The 16,361-nt window shown below is 44.1% G+C and overlaps 1 protein-coding gene across 1 annotated transcript in view; it reads left to right on the plus strand.

Moving 5' to 3' along the window:
• The first annotated feature begins 2,702 nt into the window (after positions 1-2,702).
• Positions 2,703-16,361, plus strand: part of RBM28 (RNA binding motif protein 28) — a 29,636-nt gene continuing 15,977 nt past the window's right edge. The window contains exons 1-10 of the mRNA XM_037049272.1: positions 2,703-2,930; positions 6,030-6,188; positions 6,503-6,597; positions 6,992-7,067; positions 7,618-7,710; positions 8,720-8,791; positions 9,607-9,820; positions 10,012-10,151; positions 13,009-13,081; positions 15,832-15,941. Coding sequence (XP_036905167.1) covers positions 2,813-2,930; positions 6,030-6,188; positions 6,503-6,597; positions 6,992-7,067; positions 7,618-7,710; positions 8,720-8,791; positions 9,607-9,820; positions 10,012-10,151; positions 13,009-13,081; positions 15,832-15,941 — 1,150 coding nt within the window. The 5' untranslated portion in view covers positions 2,703-2,812. The remainder of the gene's footprint in view (positions 2,931-6,029; positions 6,189-6,502; positions 6,598-6,991; positions 7,068-7,617; positions 7,711-8,719; positions 8,792-9,606; positions 9,821-10,011; positions 10,152-13,008; positions 13,082-15,831; positions 15,942-16,361) is intronic.

Raw genomic sequence — 16,361 nt, forward strand, 5'->3', positions numbered from 1 at the left:
TCTCACTGGTGTCCTAGTGGCTGTAGCGCCCCAGCATCAGAGCTGCTTTGTGTCGTGGAAGGAGTGCTTGCTGTTTGCCTTTGCCCACGCTCAACTTCTCTCTGCCATCTCTTCCTCACCCCACTCCTTGCCAGCTGTTCATTCACTGTTCCCATCAAGGGTTCTTGGGTTCATGCACACCCCTCCTGACAAAGCAGTCCAAGCCTCTTGTACCCCAGTCAGTCTCTCTGTTTGCTTCTCTGGCTCTCTCTCTCACGTGTGTGTGTGAGCGCGTGCGCACACACACACACACACACACACACACACAGCTTTCCTGTCTGGAAGCTCTGAATGGGGCTGGTGAGACGAGGGGTCTGTAGGGGAACACAGCTGGTTGTTCACCAGCTACGACACTTTTTCCAAAGAATTATCTTTGACTTTATAAAGAGGCTAAGACTTTGGTGAGACGACATTTCCCTATTGTCTCATAACTCAGCCCTTACCTAAAGTAGGTTTTCCAGAGGACTCTGGATAATCCTGATGCATACACACATGCTGCAGTTCCAATTCCTAGTACTGTAGAGGAATGAGAGACACACAGCTTCATCCATTCAACTTCTGTAAAACATTTTATTGAATACATACAGTGTATTAGGTCCTGGGCCAAAGAGGTGAGCAAGGTGATGCTAGCCCTGAACTTAAAAAGTTGAAGGTCGTCTGGGGAAGGCAGGCAGTAAAGAGTTACTCTTAAAATTATTACAATAGAACAAGAAACCAATAACAGTTGTGAAAAGTGCTAAGAACAAGAAGCATGCAATGATATAAGAAGGTTTTGTCTGCAAGCGGGAGTGGAGCCAGAGGGATGGGACTTTTGGAGATTCTGGCTGAGAAGAGCCCAGGCCCCTCACACTTCCTTTCCTGGCTCCTGCGTGTGCAGTGATGGATGAGAGAGAAGCCAGTAGTTTATTTCCCTTGGCAGCTGCTTTGCTGGTATGGTGCAGGGTACCACAACTCCTGCTATTTAATAAAGAACCCTGCATGTGTCCTGGGTAGATGGATGAGCAAATATTCCTGATTCAAGAACCATGTGGTGTTCCTGATACTAATGGACAGGAGGGGATGGGGCTGAGGCCGAGTCTGGGAGACCAGGATGGGGAGCCAGGTCTGAAATTTGGGAATTGTAAAACTTGTCAGCTGCATTGTTATCCTCCCATAGGGCACACAATTCCTCCACACTGTGGGTGGCTGCTGCCCCCTGATGGGCACAGGAACACAATATCATTCTGTCCTTTAAGGAGGGTTTGGGTCCTAAGTACTTAAAACGTAGCATTGTAGGGGGGCTCCTAAAGGAATTGAATCAGCCTTTTTGGGGTTCTTTTCCTGGTGGGCACTGAGGCCTCCCCATAGCTGGGGCCCTGAAGCTTGGGATGAACTCTCTGGGGATGGCATTTTGATTGCTAAAGAAGTGAGGGGGCAGGAGAGGAGGAGAAAAAAGGGAGGAATGTGGAATTTCAACCCATCTTTATTTGAATGACCCATCCCATTTCCTTTGTCTATTTCTCTCTTTTTACCCTGGATAGGATTAACCCTATAGCCTTAAAAATTTGTTTGGTATTTCAATGCTTTTTCTCCTGAGTTATGTATTTCAAAACATCTGTGGCATTTTCTTTTAAGTATGTATTTATTACTTACTTGGAGCTGGGGCTGCATATATCTGATGTTGTGTTCTCCCTCTCCCCCCATTACTATCAACCAGTCATCCATCCACCAGGATTTATTGAAGGTAAATGGGGAAAAGGAAATTCACTTTTCACTGTACTATTTGTACTTTTTGAATTTCATTACCATGTGTTCAGGTTACACTATTTAAAAGTATGTACTACAAAACGCACTGGGCACTTTTTCATCTGCATGTTCTGCAGGGAGCTGCAGTCTTGCTCACAGGTAGTGAGCCCAGGGGGATAGCAAACATTCTCTGTGTTTCAGGATCCAGGAGCACCCAGATCTCCTTACCAGTGGGATCCCCTTAGCCTCGTGTCTGTCTGTTACGCTGACTTGAGAAAAGATCTTGCCCTCTCTCCCTGTCTGTCTACTCAGACCGACCGTATTCTCCCTGAGGGTGGGGACCCTGTCTTTTATTTTTTCTCACCAATTTTAGCCCTAGTGCCTGGCACATGGTAAGAACTCAGTAAAGATATATTGAAAGAATGATTGCGTACAATCCTTTTCTATGTGTACTTTAGCAGCTATAATTTGTGACCCGCTATAAGCAGTGTATAGTTATCTGTTACAGTGTGACAGATGACTCACATTCTCTGAGAACACGAGAATTATTTGATATTTGTGATGTACTTGTGTCTATGTGCATTCCGGCTGCATTTTATATACATAATCTGGGAGTCTGCGGCAGCACTTCAGAAACTAATATTTATTTAAACATCTATTATATGTCAGATCCTAGGTTAGGCCACAAGCGAAAACATCTGCCTTCCCTGGTAAACTGCGGAGGAATGTCCTGGAAATGAGATTCTTAAGCAGGGTAAAAAGTAGCGCAGCTGTGGCGGGAGACCAGTGGGGGTGGGTGGAGCGGTACTTGGGATTAGGGGTGGAGCCCAGTTCAAGAAGCTCCGCCCCTGGAGTCACTTCCCACCCCCCCCCCCATTCCGGAACGTTTTTCCCCTCCCACCATGTTTTCCTCCGGACGGTTTAGAGTAAAGAGCGACTTCCGGAGTCTCCGGGCTTCTTCGCGTGGTCTCCGTGCTGAAGCCTTCTTGTTGATTTGCGTCCCTCTGTCTGGTTCATTCGCGGCTCCGCGAGCTTGTTTCCCGGCTTCATGGCCGGGCTAACCCTGTTTGTGGCCCGCCTCCCTCCTTCGGCCCGCAGTGAGCAGCTGGAGGAGCTGTTCAGTCAGGTGGGGCCGGTGAAGCAGTGCTTCGTGGTGACAGAGAAAGGTAGGGGGCGGGGTGGTCGAGGATAGGGCTGGGTTCCAGGGAGCGGGGTGGTGCGGGGCCGTCGTGAGGACACACTCGCAAAATCCAGCGTGCGGGAATTCTTTATCTGCTCCTAAGAGAAAGGTCTGGGAATTAAGTTTCTTTTACAAACTGACTCTGCCCTATAGGAGTCCGTAAGGGTCTTCTGTTTCTGAATGTCAAAGTGCTTTCCGTTTCTGACGCACGCTCACATACAAGATCTTAGTGTAATTGAAAATAGCAACCTTCTTGTAAAACCTCGGTAAGGCGTACTGAGAGTCAGCCGATTGCCAGGTATGGTGCCGAATGCCACACGTGCTATAATTTTCTCAGCATTCTTATTAGGTGGACAGTCTTAACCCCATTTTACAGACGAGGAATCTAGAGTTTAGGGAAGTTTGGTAACTTTAGCTTTAAAGTTTGTACAGCTAGTAAGTAGCAGACCCAGAATTTGATCACCAGACCCGGAGTTCTTAACCATTGTGTTATTCTTTTACTCAGTTACTTATAAATATTTATTGAATGCCTGCTATGTGCTAGGCACTGTTTGTAAGGTCCTGGGGATACAGCAGTGCACAGAACCAAACACTCTTAATTATGTCTTAGAGGTGGGGAAGACAAGCGATAAATAAGCAAAATTTGTAGTGATAGTGGTGGTAAATACTAAGAGGAAAAATAAGCCGGGGAAGAAGGATAGGGAGTGTGTGTGTGTGTGCTCATGTGTGTTGGGGGTATGTATAAGGTGTGCAGAGTAGCATCAGTTGCAGATAGAGTAGCCAGGGAGGGCCTGGAGATGAGAGAGTGAACATGTACCTTTCAATGGGGAGGAACAGTCTAGGCAGAGGAAAGTTAAAGCTCAAGCATACTCCCCTGGCTGGTGTGGCTCAGTGGATTGAGTGCTGGCCTGTGAACCAAAGAGTTGCTTGTTGCATTCTCAGGGACCATGCCTGGATTGTGGGCCTGGCCCCCATAGAGGATGTGTGAGAGGGGACCACACATTGATATTTCCCTCCCTCTTTCTCTCTCCCTTCCCCTCTCTCTAAAAATAGATAAGATCCTTTTTTAAAAAAGGAAAGCTCAAGGATACTGGGTGACAGAAGTGAAGTGAGTGAAAGGAAGAGACTTAGGAGATAAAATCTGGGTATCAGATCATGTAGGACCTTATAGGCCATTGCAAGGACTTTGGCTCTTACTCTGAGGAGACAGGAAACTACAGGTTTTGAGCAGGAACTGGTAAGTACGATCTGGCTTTCATTCTGAAAGATGCCGTCACCTGTTGTGTAGAGAATAGGCTGTAGGAAAACAAGACAGAAGCAGGGAGACCTCTTGCAATAATCCAGGTGAGAGATCATGGTGTTGGACCAGGATAATAGCAGTGGGTGGTAAAAAGTGATTGGCATATGGGTATTTTGAAGTTAAAAAGGAGAAGATTTGCTGATGGGTCAGGTGTGGGGTAGGAGAAGAAAAGGAGTCAGTCAAGTGTGAGTCCAGGGTTTCTAGCTTGGGCCACTTGGAGATATTTACTGACTTGAAGAATACTGCTGTATGTTTCCCATTTTGTTTGAGGCTCATCACCTCACTGTGAGGGAGGGTTGGCATGTATCAGAGTGAGGGTGAATTGTAAGGGTTTTAACTGTAGAAGCATTCCTTCCTCTGACCTAGACTTCAAGGGATACTTGAGATAGGCACCCAGTGTTACCCAGAATATACATACATTTAGTTCCCTTCTGAGTCACCAGGCTGTCTCTCTAGGTGGCCTTTGCCTTTCAGGAGAACAACCAGTGGGCACTGGCATCCTGTGCCCCTACCCCCATGGTGTCCCAGAGAAAAGAAACCTATCTGCAGATCACAATATACTTTCCTCATTCCAAGTGTCAACTTTAAGTTTAGGTGAATCAGTGTCCTGTGTTTCAGGGCTTGTAACTAAAGCAGGTTCAAGTGTAGTTGAAAAAGAAGCAGAACATGTGAGCTGTGTTTCTTCTTTGAGTAGTAAACAGACCACTTGGTCCATCTTTTTCCTTTTTGATGCAGTAAATTACTTAAACTTTTACTACCAAAAATATTAAATTAGAAACATACCAAAAAGGCAAAGGTGGGTTACAGTTTTCATTTTGCAACTATTCATTTGCTTGGTCCTAATATTCTTTCCTGTGGCCATTATATTGGGGGAGTCCCATGGAAAGAGTATGAGGCTGGTAATGAAGAATTAATCCAGGTGCTAATACCCTGGGGGATATTAACCAATTCACTTACTTTCCTCTATGTCAAATTATACATTTGGAAAGAAGGGATGATAGTATTTCCCTTACTTACCTTAGTGTGTTCTGAAGATAAGGTGAGATAAGAGATTTACAGCGGCTTTGGGAAGGTTTAATTTGGTATTGATCACTAAGGGTTGGTAGTAATGGTGTCTACAGGCTCCCAAAGCACTGTTTATTGTTTGAAGTTCTTTTGTCAGGGCCTCACTCCACCATCATTGCTGATCTGTTTCGAGGAGGAGCTGCATTGTTATGTGTAATTTTCTTTTTTCAAAAAGATTTTTATTTATTTATTTTTAGAGGGGAAGGGAAGGAGAGAGGGGGAGAAATATCAGTGTATGGTTGCCTCTCATGGGTCCCCTGCTGGGACCTGGCCTGCAACCCAGGCATGTGCCCTGACTGGGAATCGAACCGCAATCGTGTGGTTCACAGGCCCACGCGCAATCCACTGAGCTACACCAGCCAGGGCTATGTGTAATTTTCAAAGCTACCAAACTTACTGTTCCTACTCTCTGTGGTGATGTTCCCTTATATTTGATGTTGAGTTTTTCTTTAGGGTGTAATTTTCATCATGGATCTCCATAATCTTGAGATTGTCAGGAAAGGAGGAAGAAGAAGAGCCACCACCAAAGACACCAAATTAGAAAGGGAAGCCTAACAGATTCTGAGCAAAGGGGCCATTGATGTCAACCTGTTTCTATCCCTCCTGAGGATTTTGGCAAACTGATGCCTGGCAGTGTATCTGCCACGTGAGGGCTTTGAGAATGGACTTGTTTAGGGCCCTTGGCTGACAGTTCTCTCTCCCCCACCCCCCACTGCTCAGGGAGTAAGGCATGTCGAGGCTTTGGCTATGTCACGTTTTCTATGCCGGAAGACGTTCAGAGGGCCCTAAAGGAGATTACCACCTTTGAGGGCAGCAGGATCAACGTGAGCGTTGCCAAGAAAAAGCTGAGGAACAAGTCCAAGGAGAAGGGAGGAAAGGGTGAGTTTCCAATAACCAAAGGAGTTTTCTCTCTGGGTGAGGAGGAGGTGGAAAGGTGTGGTGGAGGTGGAGGGAGCTTCTAAATTTAAAGCTTTCTGAATTTGCTTTTGATATCCAAAATCGTCTAATGTATTTGTTACTCATCTTAGCCTTTCGTTTACTTGTAAGTCTCGAAAATCTGGTGGTCCTGGGGGTTGCCGTACTGAACCCCATGTAAATGCCATCTGTTGCAAGTAGCTTTTTTCCTGTGATGTTTGGGCCCGGAGGTGGGTGGTTATGGAGCAGAGTTAGTCCATTCCCTCCCGTTTTTCTAGAAAATTCAGAGTCCCCAAAGAAGGAGCAGAAGCCTAAAAAAGCCAAAGTGGCAGATAAGAAAGCCAGATTGATTATTCGGAATCTGAGCTTTAAGGTGAGTGACGGAGAACAGTGGCGCTGCCTGTTCTCAGAGCTTTGGGTGCTCATGGGTGGAACTCCTCACGAGGGCGGTGGGTTGGGCGTAATGCGTTTGGGGACTGAACCTGAGTCTTGTTGAACTTGGAAAATGGGCTCGTGTGCATAAGAACTTATTAGGACAGTGAGAGGATGCCTTCTCGAGAAAGGGTGGGAGGAAAAGCTCTCTGCTGTCTGTCCTTTTTGCTTCATAGCTACCAAGTGAGATGTCCTCTATTTAGAAATGTTTGTCCTAATTTCAAAAGTAAACAAGGAGTAAAAATATTCAAATTGTTATTAACAAACTTAGTAATTAGTGTTTCATGTTTATTTGCTGGGATAACTTCTTTTTCTTTCTTTACTTTTGTCCTCAGTGTTCAGAGGATGACTTGAAGACAGTATTTGCTCAGTATGGAGCCGTCCTAGAAGTTAACATCCCCAGGAAGCCAGGTACTAGTAGACCTTCATTTGGTGTGAGTTAGATGAATATTATTGAACATAATGTTTTTTTTTCATATCACCCTTGAACTAAGCACCTAGAACTAGAACTACACCTGGATGGAGGTGGGCAAAGAGAGGGGAGAATGGGGGACATCTGTAATAGTGTCAACAATAAAAAAATTTAAAAAAAGAACTAGAATTGTGAGTCCCAGATGATGTGATATATATAAAGTATTAGGCATAGTGTCTGACAAATAATAAAAAATGTAATAGTGCTGGTGGTATTTTTCGCTAGGTATTTTTAGTTTAGGTATCCCCAGTGGTATTTTTAGTTAGATCAGAACTAGTTTTAGAAGACAAGTTACAGTTTGAGAAAGTGCTTTGCTCACTCTGAGCCCAACACAGTGTACACTCAGCAGGAGGACATAAAGCTTTGGTTAAAAGCTGGCTGGTTGGCGGGATTTGGGCCACCTTGCCACCCTGGGTTGCCGTAATTTCCTTCTTAGGTCTCTTGGCTTCCCACCTGCTGCTTCTAACATCTTTGTATATTTGCACACAGATGGAAAGATGCGTGGTTTTGCTTTTGTCCAGTTCAAAAACCTCCTAGAAGCAGGAAAGGCTCTCAAAAGTATGAACATGAAAGAGATAAAGGGTAAGTTTTCTGTACCCATACCATACCATTGACCTAGGTATTTCTGCTATTTGGGTGAATTAGCACAGTAACCCACGTTCTACATTTTGAAAAGGCATTTGCATTGTTGACAGTCTCACTGCTAATACAGAAACTATGTTGGTAAAATACTCTTAATACTTGATCTAGGGTTAAACTCAAAAGAATTCATGTCATTATTCTCTTTATTTGGTGATGAGTGTTCTTTTAAATCCCTAATGAAAAAATATCACAGAAATAATCACTGATAGATGTGGGTGCTGTCTAAGGCATGTGGGGTTTGCAGGGTTTTCCCTCTTGGTTACCAGCATCGTTCCGCATCCGTGGGCAATTAAACTGACAGTGATGCTACTGTGGGTATTGATTTACCAGGCGCCAAAGAAGGGCTTGGCTTAGAGACGGTCTAACCTGTGAGTGTGGTGCACATTATTCTAGTGTGGCTGCGTTGCCTCTTGCTAGTCCAATTGGAAACTTGTTGATCTAACTGGAAGTACTATTCTAATTATTTTTTAAAATTCTATCTTATCCCATGTATGATGGCTGTGTAGAAAGGCAAACTTTCTGTTCATTGATAAAAAGGTTAATATTTAAAAAGAATAGACAGCTACTTGCAGTTATATTTTATTTAAAAAAGACTTTATTTATTTATTTTTAGAGAGAGAGGAAGGAAGGGAGGATGACAGGGAGAGAAACATCGATGTGTGAGAGATACATTGGTATAGTGCCTTTTGCACAGCCTCAACTGGGGACCCAGCCTGCAACCCAGGCATGTGCCCTGACCGGGAATTGAACCAGTGACCTTTTGGTTCATAGGCTGGCACTCAGTCCACTGAGCTACACCAGCGAGGGCTCACAGTTTTGTTTGAGGACCACCATCTTCTGAATTAGCAGGATATTTTTTTTTCTTTTTGTTCTTTACTGTCTCTTTTGAATAAGAAGTCATTTACAGAAGATAGAAATGTTAAAAAGATGTTCCTTTTCTGTCTTCCAGGGCGGACAATAGCTGTGGATTGGGCCGTGGCAAAAGATAAATATAAAAATACACAGTTGGCCTCTGCCCCAGGTAAGAGTGGTGCTGGGTAGGAGAGGTTGTATGTTTTGGGGTGAGTGCAGAAAAGACCCTACTATAAAAGTATCAGGGAGCCTGCCTGTCAGTGAGTTTGGAATGGAGATACCAAAAGCATAAGGTTACCCGCCCCCCCAGCCCCAAAATGAGACTGAGAAATAAGAAAAACTTTGAATTCCTACTGGCTCCAAAACTCTGAGCTCTTTGCTAATTCATATAGTCCCATCTGGTGATCTGGTCCCTAGACATAGTCTTAGCCCACTCCTGAGTGTGGGTGTGAGTGAGCAGTCAGTCTGAGTTCACTGTTCCCTCTACTTGCTCTCCTTTCCCAGCTTTTGATAATAAGGAATGATGCAACATTAAGCATAGGGAAACTTAAAGCTTGCATTTTATTTAGAAAACAATTGGCTTTACGCTACCAGGAGCTCAGAGAACAGAATTCACCGAGGTTGAAGTTCATGGCTGGGCTCCAGAGTGCACTGTGCTGGCTTTCGTGTGTGATGGTAGGCTGTTTGTGGGGACTCAGCTGCTGTTTCTCTCATTCTAAGCCAGGTCACCTTTAGGCTTTCGATGAATGAATGAGACAGACTCTGAAGGAATCTCAGTGATGAGGGGTTTTTGTTATTGTTTGCTTTTTTTGGTTTTCTTTGTTCATACTTTCTTTTATTCTATACAGTGAGAAAATGAGAAAAATACATGAGATTCTATAAAACTAAAGAAACTAGAAACTTGAGGGTATTAGTTACTATTGTTAAAATAACCTTCTTTTAGATACTGAATTAATTCCTGACTTTCTTTACCTCCCTGTGCAGGTGAGGAGAAGAGACCTGAACCTAAACATCAGAAATTAGGTAAAGAGAATGGCAGGAAAGAAGAGGGTAGGGAAAAAGAAGAGGATGGTGATGATGGTCATATGGAAGAAGAAGAAGAAGAAGGTGATGATGATGATGATGATGATGATGATGAAGAAGAGGAGGAGAAGAATAAAAAATCAGAGGTGGCCAAGCCTGTGCAAATTCACAAGAGGTAAGCAACTCAGCTTGTTCTGAGACAACAGGAAGATTCAGGACTGTCTCCGAGGGGAAAAATGCCTTTTCCTGCTCCCACCGTTTATCCCATCGTTGCAGAATTGCCATGTGTCAGGAGAACAGAACAGAGAACAGTGGTATAGCCCCTGCTGTCCTCCATGTCCCCACTTCTGAACTGTACCATTGCAGAGCCACCAAGAGAGCAGTGCCCGCAGAGAGCAGTGAAGAGGACCAGTCTGATGAGGACAGCGACCTGGAGGACAGTGACGGAGGTGGTGGAGAGGACCTGGCTCAGAGCGACACCGACACTGGAGGGCAGGAGGATGAAGGTTTGCCTGCTCCTCAGTCTTTGAGTAACACTGAGGAATCCGCGTCACTGCAGCACGGGCCCTTTAGGTAGAGCCCTGAGGTGCTGTGTCAAATGGGTGTTGAAATGCTGCAGAGGAAAACTTTGTATTCCTTCTGAGGGGTTTTTTGTTTTGTTTTTTAAATGAGCTTGGAGTGGTGTTTGAGGGTCGAGATTCCTAGAGAATTTAAAACATGGCTTAATGCTGAGGCACGACCCCTCTCTTTTGATTATCGAAGTTGAATGGCTAATTGAATGGCTAACTGGGTAAATGGGATATTGCATCTAAGATGAAGGTGGATTTTAAACAATTCTTCTCAGTTGAGATGGGGATAAAGGACCCCTCGGGGTAAACCCTGTTACTTGCTACATTTATCAGGAATGTTGAGTAAAACCATTTATTCAGGGAGGAAGGTCATTACAGAATGAGGAGTGGCCAATTGCCAGTCCTTTAGTTCGTCTAGATGGAGGTTTTTATTTACTTAGCAGGTGTCTCCCTTCTCCTTTCCTGTAAATCTGGCATGTTGGTTGACCCATATAAGAAATCTGAAGAAATAAGCGTTTTCCATGAGGAGAGAAGTAGATACCTTAGAATGAAAGACACTTTTATACTGAAGGGACTATGAGACCTTGCATTCTACAACCAGATTCAGCTGTTACTGTCCTTTCACTTGAAAGAATTATAGGACTAGTACATAAAAATGAGAGGACAATAATAAAAAATACACTGTGGAAGAGTGTAATATAGAAAGTAGAACTTCCTCACCAGTCCCCCAGGGACCCCCAGAGTAACCACTGCTGTTTCTTTCGTGTCTTCCCAGAACGTTTCTGTGTGTACATAAGCATGTATGTCTTTTCTTAAAAACAGACAGTGAGTCTCCCTTATGGCTAGATTCTCAGTCACTTAGGGCCCCTCCCAAAGATGACCATTGTTACACGTTTCTGGTAATTAATTCTATTATACGTTGAAGGTAATTAATACCTTAAAGGGTAAACACATATACAGTATAGTATATATTATGAGTATGAATGTATGTGTTATTTTTTTTCTTCTCAAATGTTCTACATGCTTTTTTATTTTTTTTAATCCTCACCCAAGGACATTTTTTTTATTGCTTTAGAAGGGGCAGGGGAGAAACAGAGAGAGAAACATCGATGTGAGAGATAAACAGCAATTGGTTGCCTTTTGTACATGCCCTGAGTCTGGATCAACCCTCAGCCTCTCAGTCTATAGGACTATGCTCCAACCAACTGAGCCACACCAGCCAGGGCCGTCCTACATGCTGTGAATATATATATTAAATACACACACACACACACACACACACACATATACGTGTTAAATACATATTTTTTATTTTTTATTTAATTTTACTTTTTAAAAGGTTTTATTTATTTTTAGATTGGGGGAGGGAGGGAGAAAGAGAGGGAGAGAAACAGCAATGTGTGGTGCCTCTGATGTGTCCCCAACTGGGGACCTTGCCTGCAACCCAGGCAGGTGCCCCAACTGGGAACTGAACCAGTGACCCTTTGGTTTGCAGGCCGGAGCTCAATTCACTGCGCCACGCCAGCTAGGGCACTACACACACACACAGACACACACACACATTTTTTTAAAGTTTTATTTATTTTTTTAGAGAGAGGGGGAGGGAGGGAGAAACATCAATGTGTGAAAGAAGCATTGCTTACACGTCCCCAACCGGGGACCTGGCCCACAACCCAGGCATGTGCCCTGACCAGGAATCAAACTGGCGACCTTTTAGTTTGCGGGACAGCATCTAGCCACTGAGCCTCACCTGTCAGGGCTACCTGTTTTACATTTCTAAGAACTTTTTTTCAGCAGTATACGGGATCTTTATTCTCATACCCTTACTACATTGGATTTCATTGATCTTTTNGTCACTTAGAGTTATTGGCTCTGGGACTTTTGAGTTCTTCTTGCGCCATCTTTCGGGTTGTTCGTGCCTGTTCCATAGCAGGATCAGAGCCCTAAAGTGTTCACTAGAACAGGACAACTAAGTTGCTGGGTTGTGACGTTGTATGTGGGGGCGGGGTCAAAGAGGGACAATGGCTCTCACTGGTATTGCAGGGCAACTAAGTCGCTGGGTTGTGATGCTGTATGTGGGGGCGGGGTCAAAGAGGGTCTATGGTGTCCTGTCCGCCTCCTGCTGCCACGGCCCTCACCGGTGCCACAGTTGCTGCCATCACCGGGCCCCCGCGTTTTGTCCCACTGCACGTGAGTGTGCCACCGCCGTCAGCCCTCGCCCCCTGGGACCTGCGTGGTCTGTCTCACTGTGCGGGAATATGCGCCCGCGGTCTGCCCCGCACCCCAACTGGTTCCGGGCTGCCTGCGCGCCTGGGTCGGGGGCCCTGTCCTGCCCGACCCTGCTTGCTGCTGGCTCCGCCCCCTCTTACCGTCCCGTTGAATGGTTAGATGTAGTTGGACTTCCGTATAATTCAATTTTCTGTCCTTTGGTTGTGTCTTTGTTTCTCCAAACCTTTGTTGTATTCAAACTTGGTTGTGGGAGAAGGCACAGTGTTTCCACCTATGACTCCATCTTGGCGGAAGTCCGGGATCTTTATTCTCATACCCTTACTACATTGGATTTCATTGATCTTTTTGGTTTTTGCCATTCTGTTGGTGAAAAATAACATCTTATTTCTTGTGTTCTTTAATTATGAGTGAGTTAGAGCATCTTTTCATATATTTGCATATCCTTTGTTCATTTTTAATTGGTTTTCATTGATTTATGCAAGATTTTTATATATTTAAGAAGTTAGCCCTTTGCTGTATGGCTGACACAGTGTTTTTAAGTTTGTTGGTCTTCATTTTACTTTAGATGTACAAGTCTCAAAGAAAAAGAAGAGGAAATTGCCCTCTGATGTGAATGAGGGGAAGACCGTTTTTATAAGGTACGACTTTGACTCTAAGAATTGTTCTATTTGTGCCACCATTGTAGGTTTCTCCTTCCTTCCCTCCCTCCCTCTCTCCCTCCTCCCTCCATTTTTTCTTTTTCTATCTTTTGTTTTTGGTTTTTCACTAGTTTTATAAGCTAGGCCAGAAAGTTAGATGCCTCTAAGACCATTAGCACATCTGGTTCTAGGAACATGCCAACCAGTGAGAAATGTAGGAGAATCAGAACTATAGACAGAAGGTAAGTAGCAGGGTCATCATTTCTTGTCCCATTTAGATTTCATTCTCTGTGGTCGGTGTGGCATCGTTGGTAACAGATGAGCTCTTCAGCCGTAAGAAACATTCTGCTTGCTGACCTTTGTTTTAAGGGGAGTCCTGGGGAGGGTGACACCACTGTCCCAAACAATTTCTTTTTTCATGTCTAAGTTACCTTCTATAGTGGTGTCCAGAGTAGAGTAAGGTCTCCCATCTGTTTCCAGGGAAACTGAGGGAGGGAGTTGGCATTTTATTTTACGTTGCCATTGCTATTTCAGTGCCGCTGACTGCGATAGGTTGGCATTTTCGGAAAGTCGGGATATCCTCAGTGTGTGCCTCCAGTGAGCCGTCTTGTTCATTCTGAAGTACCAATGTGCAGGACCATTTGAATCTTGTTTTAGAGATGTGTATTTTATCCTCTTGTACAATCTTTTAAGATTGTTTTTATTGTACAGATAATTTATGTTTAGTGTAAGGTATTTAGGAAATAAATTTGCAGAAAGACACACACAAAATTAATTGTAATCACTACTCAGAGAACACCCCCCACCCAAGCCCACACTGTCGTATTTACAAGATGAGTTCAGCCTGTACCTGCTGTGCTGCAACCCACTTCCTTACAGCAGGTCCATGATTTCTTTTTACTGTGTTACATGGGATTGCCATTGAATAATTTTGTACTCAGAGGATTCTAACAGGAGGGAAGAAACACCACGCTTAGACGCCGGTGGCCTCAATACCACGGATACTGTTCTGTGTGTGTGTAGTAAATGAACAGAGAACTTTGGAAGGCAAAGGGATGGAAGAAAGAAAACTATGCACGTGATGAGGCAAATTAGAGGAAGTCATGTAGATAGGACGTGTCTTACTGCAGAACATTTATTTTTTTTAGTCTCAGTTACTCCATATGATAGACTTGTTTATGGGGATGTTAACTCAGTTTAAGAGAAGTAAAATTGTAGACGCTTATTTGGGACTTTCCCTCACCCCGAAGGCTATGCATAGCGGGGAAATGAGGACTGTGCAGTGCCTTGAGGTTTAGTAGAACAGAATCTCCTTCCAACTTAAATCCCATGGAGAAAATATGTGATTTTCTTTTTTCTTTTTTTAAAAATTTAATTTATTTATTGGAGAGGGGACAGGAGAAAGAGAGGGAGAGAAACATCAATGTGTGGCTGCCTCTCATGTGTCCCTGACTGGGGACCTGGTCTGCAGCCCAGGCATGCACCCTGACCCGGAATCAAACCGGCGACCCCTCGCTTCACAGGCCCACGCTTAATTCACTGAGCCACACCAGCCAGAGCTGTGATTTTCTTTTTTTGCACTTAGACACTAAACTTTACTGTGTTTGTTTTTGAGTTATTTTGAAGGATTTTCTTTTAAAAAAACAAAACTCTTAAATTTTTTTTAAAGACAAAGAATTTATTTTTTTAAAAAAAACTTCAATTACAGTTGCCATTCAGTATTATTTTGTATTAGTTTCAGGTGTACAGCATAGTGATTCGACGTTATAATTTACACAGTGATCTGCCCTGTAAGTCTGGTACCCCTGGCACTGCACGTAGTCATTACAATACTATTGACTGTATTCTCTGTGCTGCACTTTACATCCCCACGAGTGTTTTGTAACAGCCAATTTGTACTTTCTAATCTCTTCACTTGAAGGGTTTTCTGACTTTTGTAAAATTTTTAACAGAAACCTGGATTTGATAGCAACACAGAGGAGAAAATGACTTATCGAATGTGTGACACATTTGACTTTTCTCATTAGTCTACTGTGAGTTTTTTGTAACGAGGAAAACTAATTTTCATAATAAGGGAAACTAATTTTGGCCAGTTAAAGTGAGAAAGCAGGTTTGTTGGATAAATGTTAGGTTGGCTCACAGAATCAAAGTTGTCAAATAGCAAACCTCAAGAGGGGATGAAACCGAGGACATTTCCGGACCCCCCTGCGGAAGGCTGTGGGTCTTTTCCCTGAGGACGCCGCCCCATTTTTTAACTTCTTAAGGTATTACAAATTTTATAAAGTGCATTAATCTGAGTGTACAGGTCAGCAAAATTGTTCATATTTATATACATGAGCATACATCTACAGTTACATATACATGTTTATATCTGGATGTGTCCATATACCCATGTATCCACCACCCGGGTCAAGATACAGAACGTTCTCGGCTCCTTGAAGTTTCCCTTGGGTGGAGCGCTGCTGTTCGAAGTGAACCTGCATCTGCAGCTTCTACTCTTTGTATGTGTCTGTTCGAGTTTTAGTTCCTGGGAGAGAGAATCAGACTGACCCGGGAAGGTCAAGGGCCAGAGCCCCGTATTAGAGGCTTGGCCACTGGTGGTCACCCTTTCGGTGCTGCTCCTGATGAGTGCGTGTGGTCATCAGCCAGGGTACCACTCCAGTTGGTGTCTGACTCACGCATGCTGTGACCAGAGCACAGGATCTCACTTTTGTAACTGACCTTTCTTGTGACCTAATTGTCTTCTGTAGAAACCTGTCCTTTGACTCAGAGGAAGAAGACCTCGGTGAGCTCCTCCAGCAATTCGGAGGCCTGAAATATGTCCGCATTGTCCTGCATCCAGACACGGAGCATTCCAAAGGTATTTGCTGTCAGCGGGTCAGGCTCGAAAAGCGTGGAGGCCACTGCCATTGCGCTGACGCAGTTATGTGAGCGCCTCACACATGCCCTTGAGGGGTCCACGTTCAGCCCAGGGGTCTGTGGTCCACAGAAGCACCAGGGACTTTCTGAGGTTGTCATCCACGATGTCAGATTCAGCATCTTTCGTGGGGCTGCCAGCCATAATTTTTCTAGCTTGATAAGGCCCTTGCTCGTTTACTTTAGGATAATGAATTTCATTTGTCGTTCTTTAAATTTCAAGTGTGATAGAATCTCATGGGTATTAATCATTCCACATAGCTTGACATTACTGGGATCTTTTTTAGTTGCATTTAGGGGAGAGGGAAGCTAATGGAAACTTCCTTGCAGTGTTAACAGTGAGAAAGAAAACTGTGTAACAGGA

This window comes from Sturnira hondurensis, unplaced genomic scaffold (assembly GCF_014824575.4).
Source record: "Sturnira hondurensis isolate 20B ecotype Veracruz unplaced genomic scaffold, ASM1482457v3 Scaffold0006437, whole genome shotgun sequence".
Classification (NCBI taxonomy): domain Eukaryota; kingdom Metazoa; phylum Chordata; class Mammalia; order Chiroptera; family Phyllostomidae; genus Sturnira; species Sturnira hondurensis.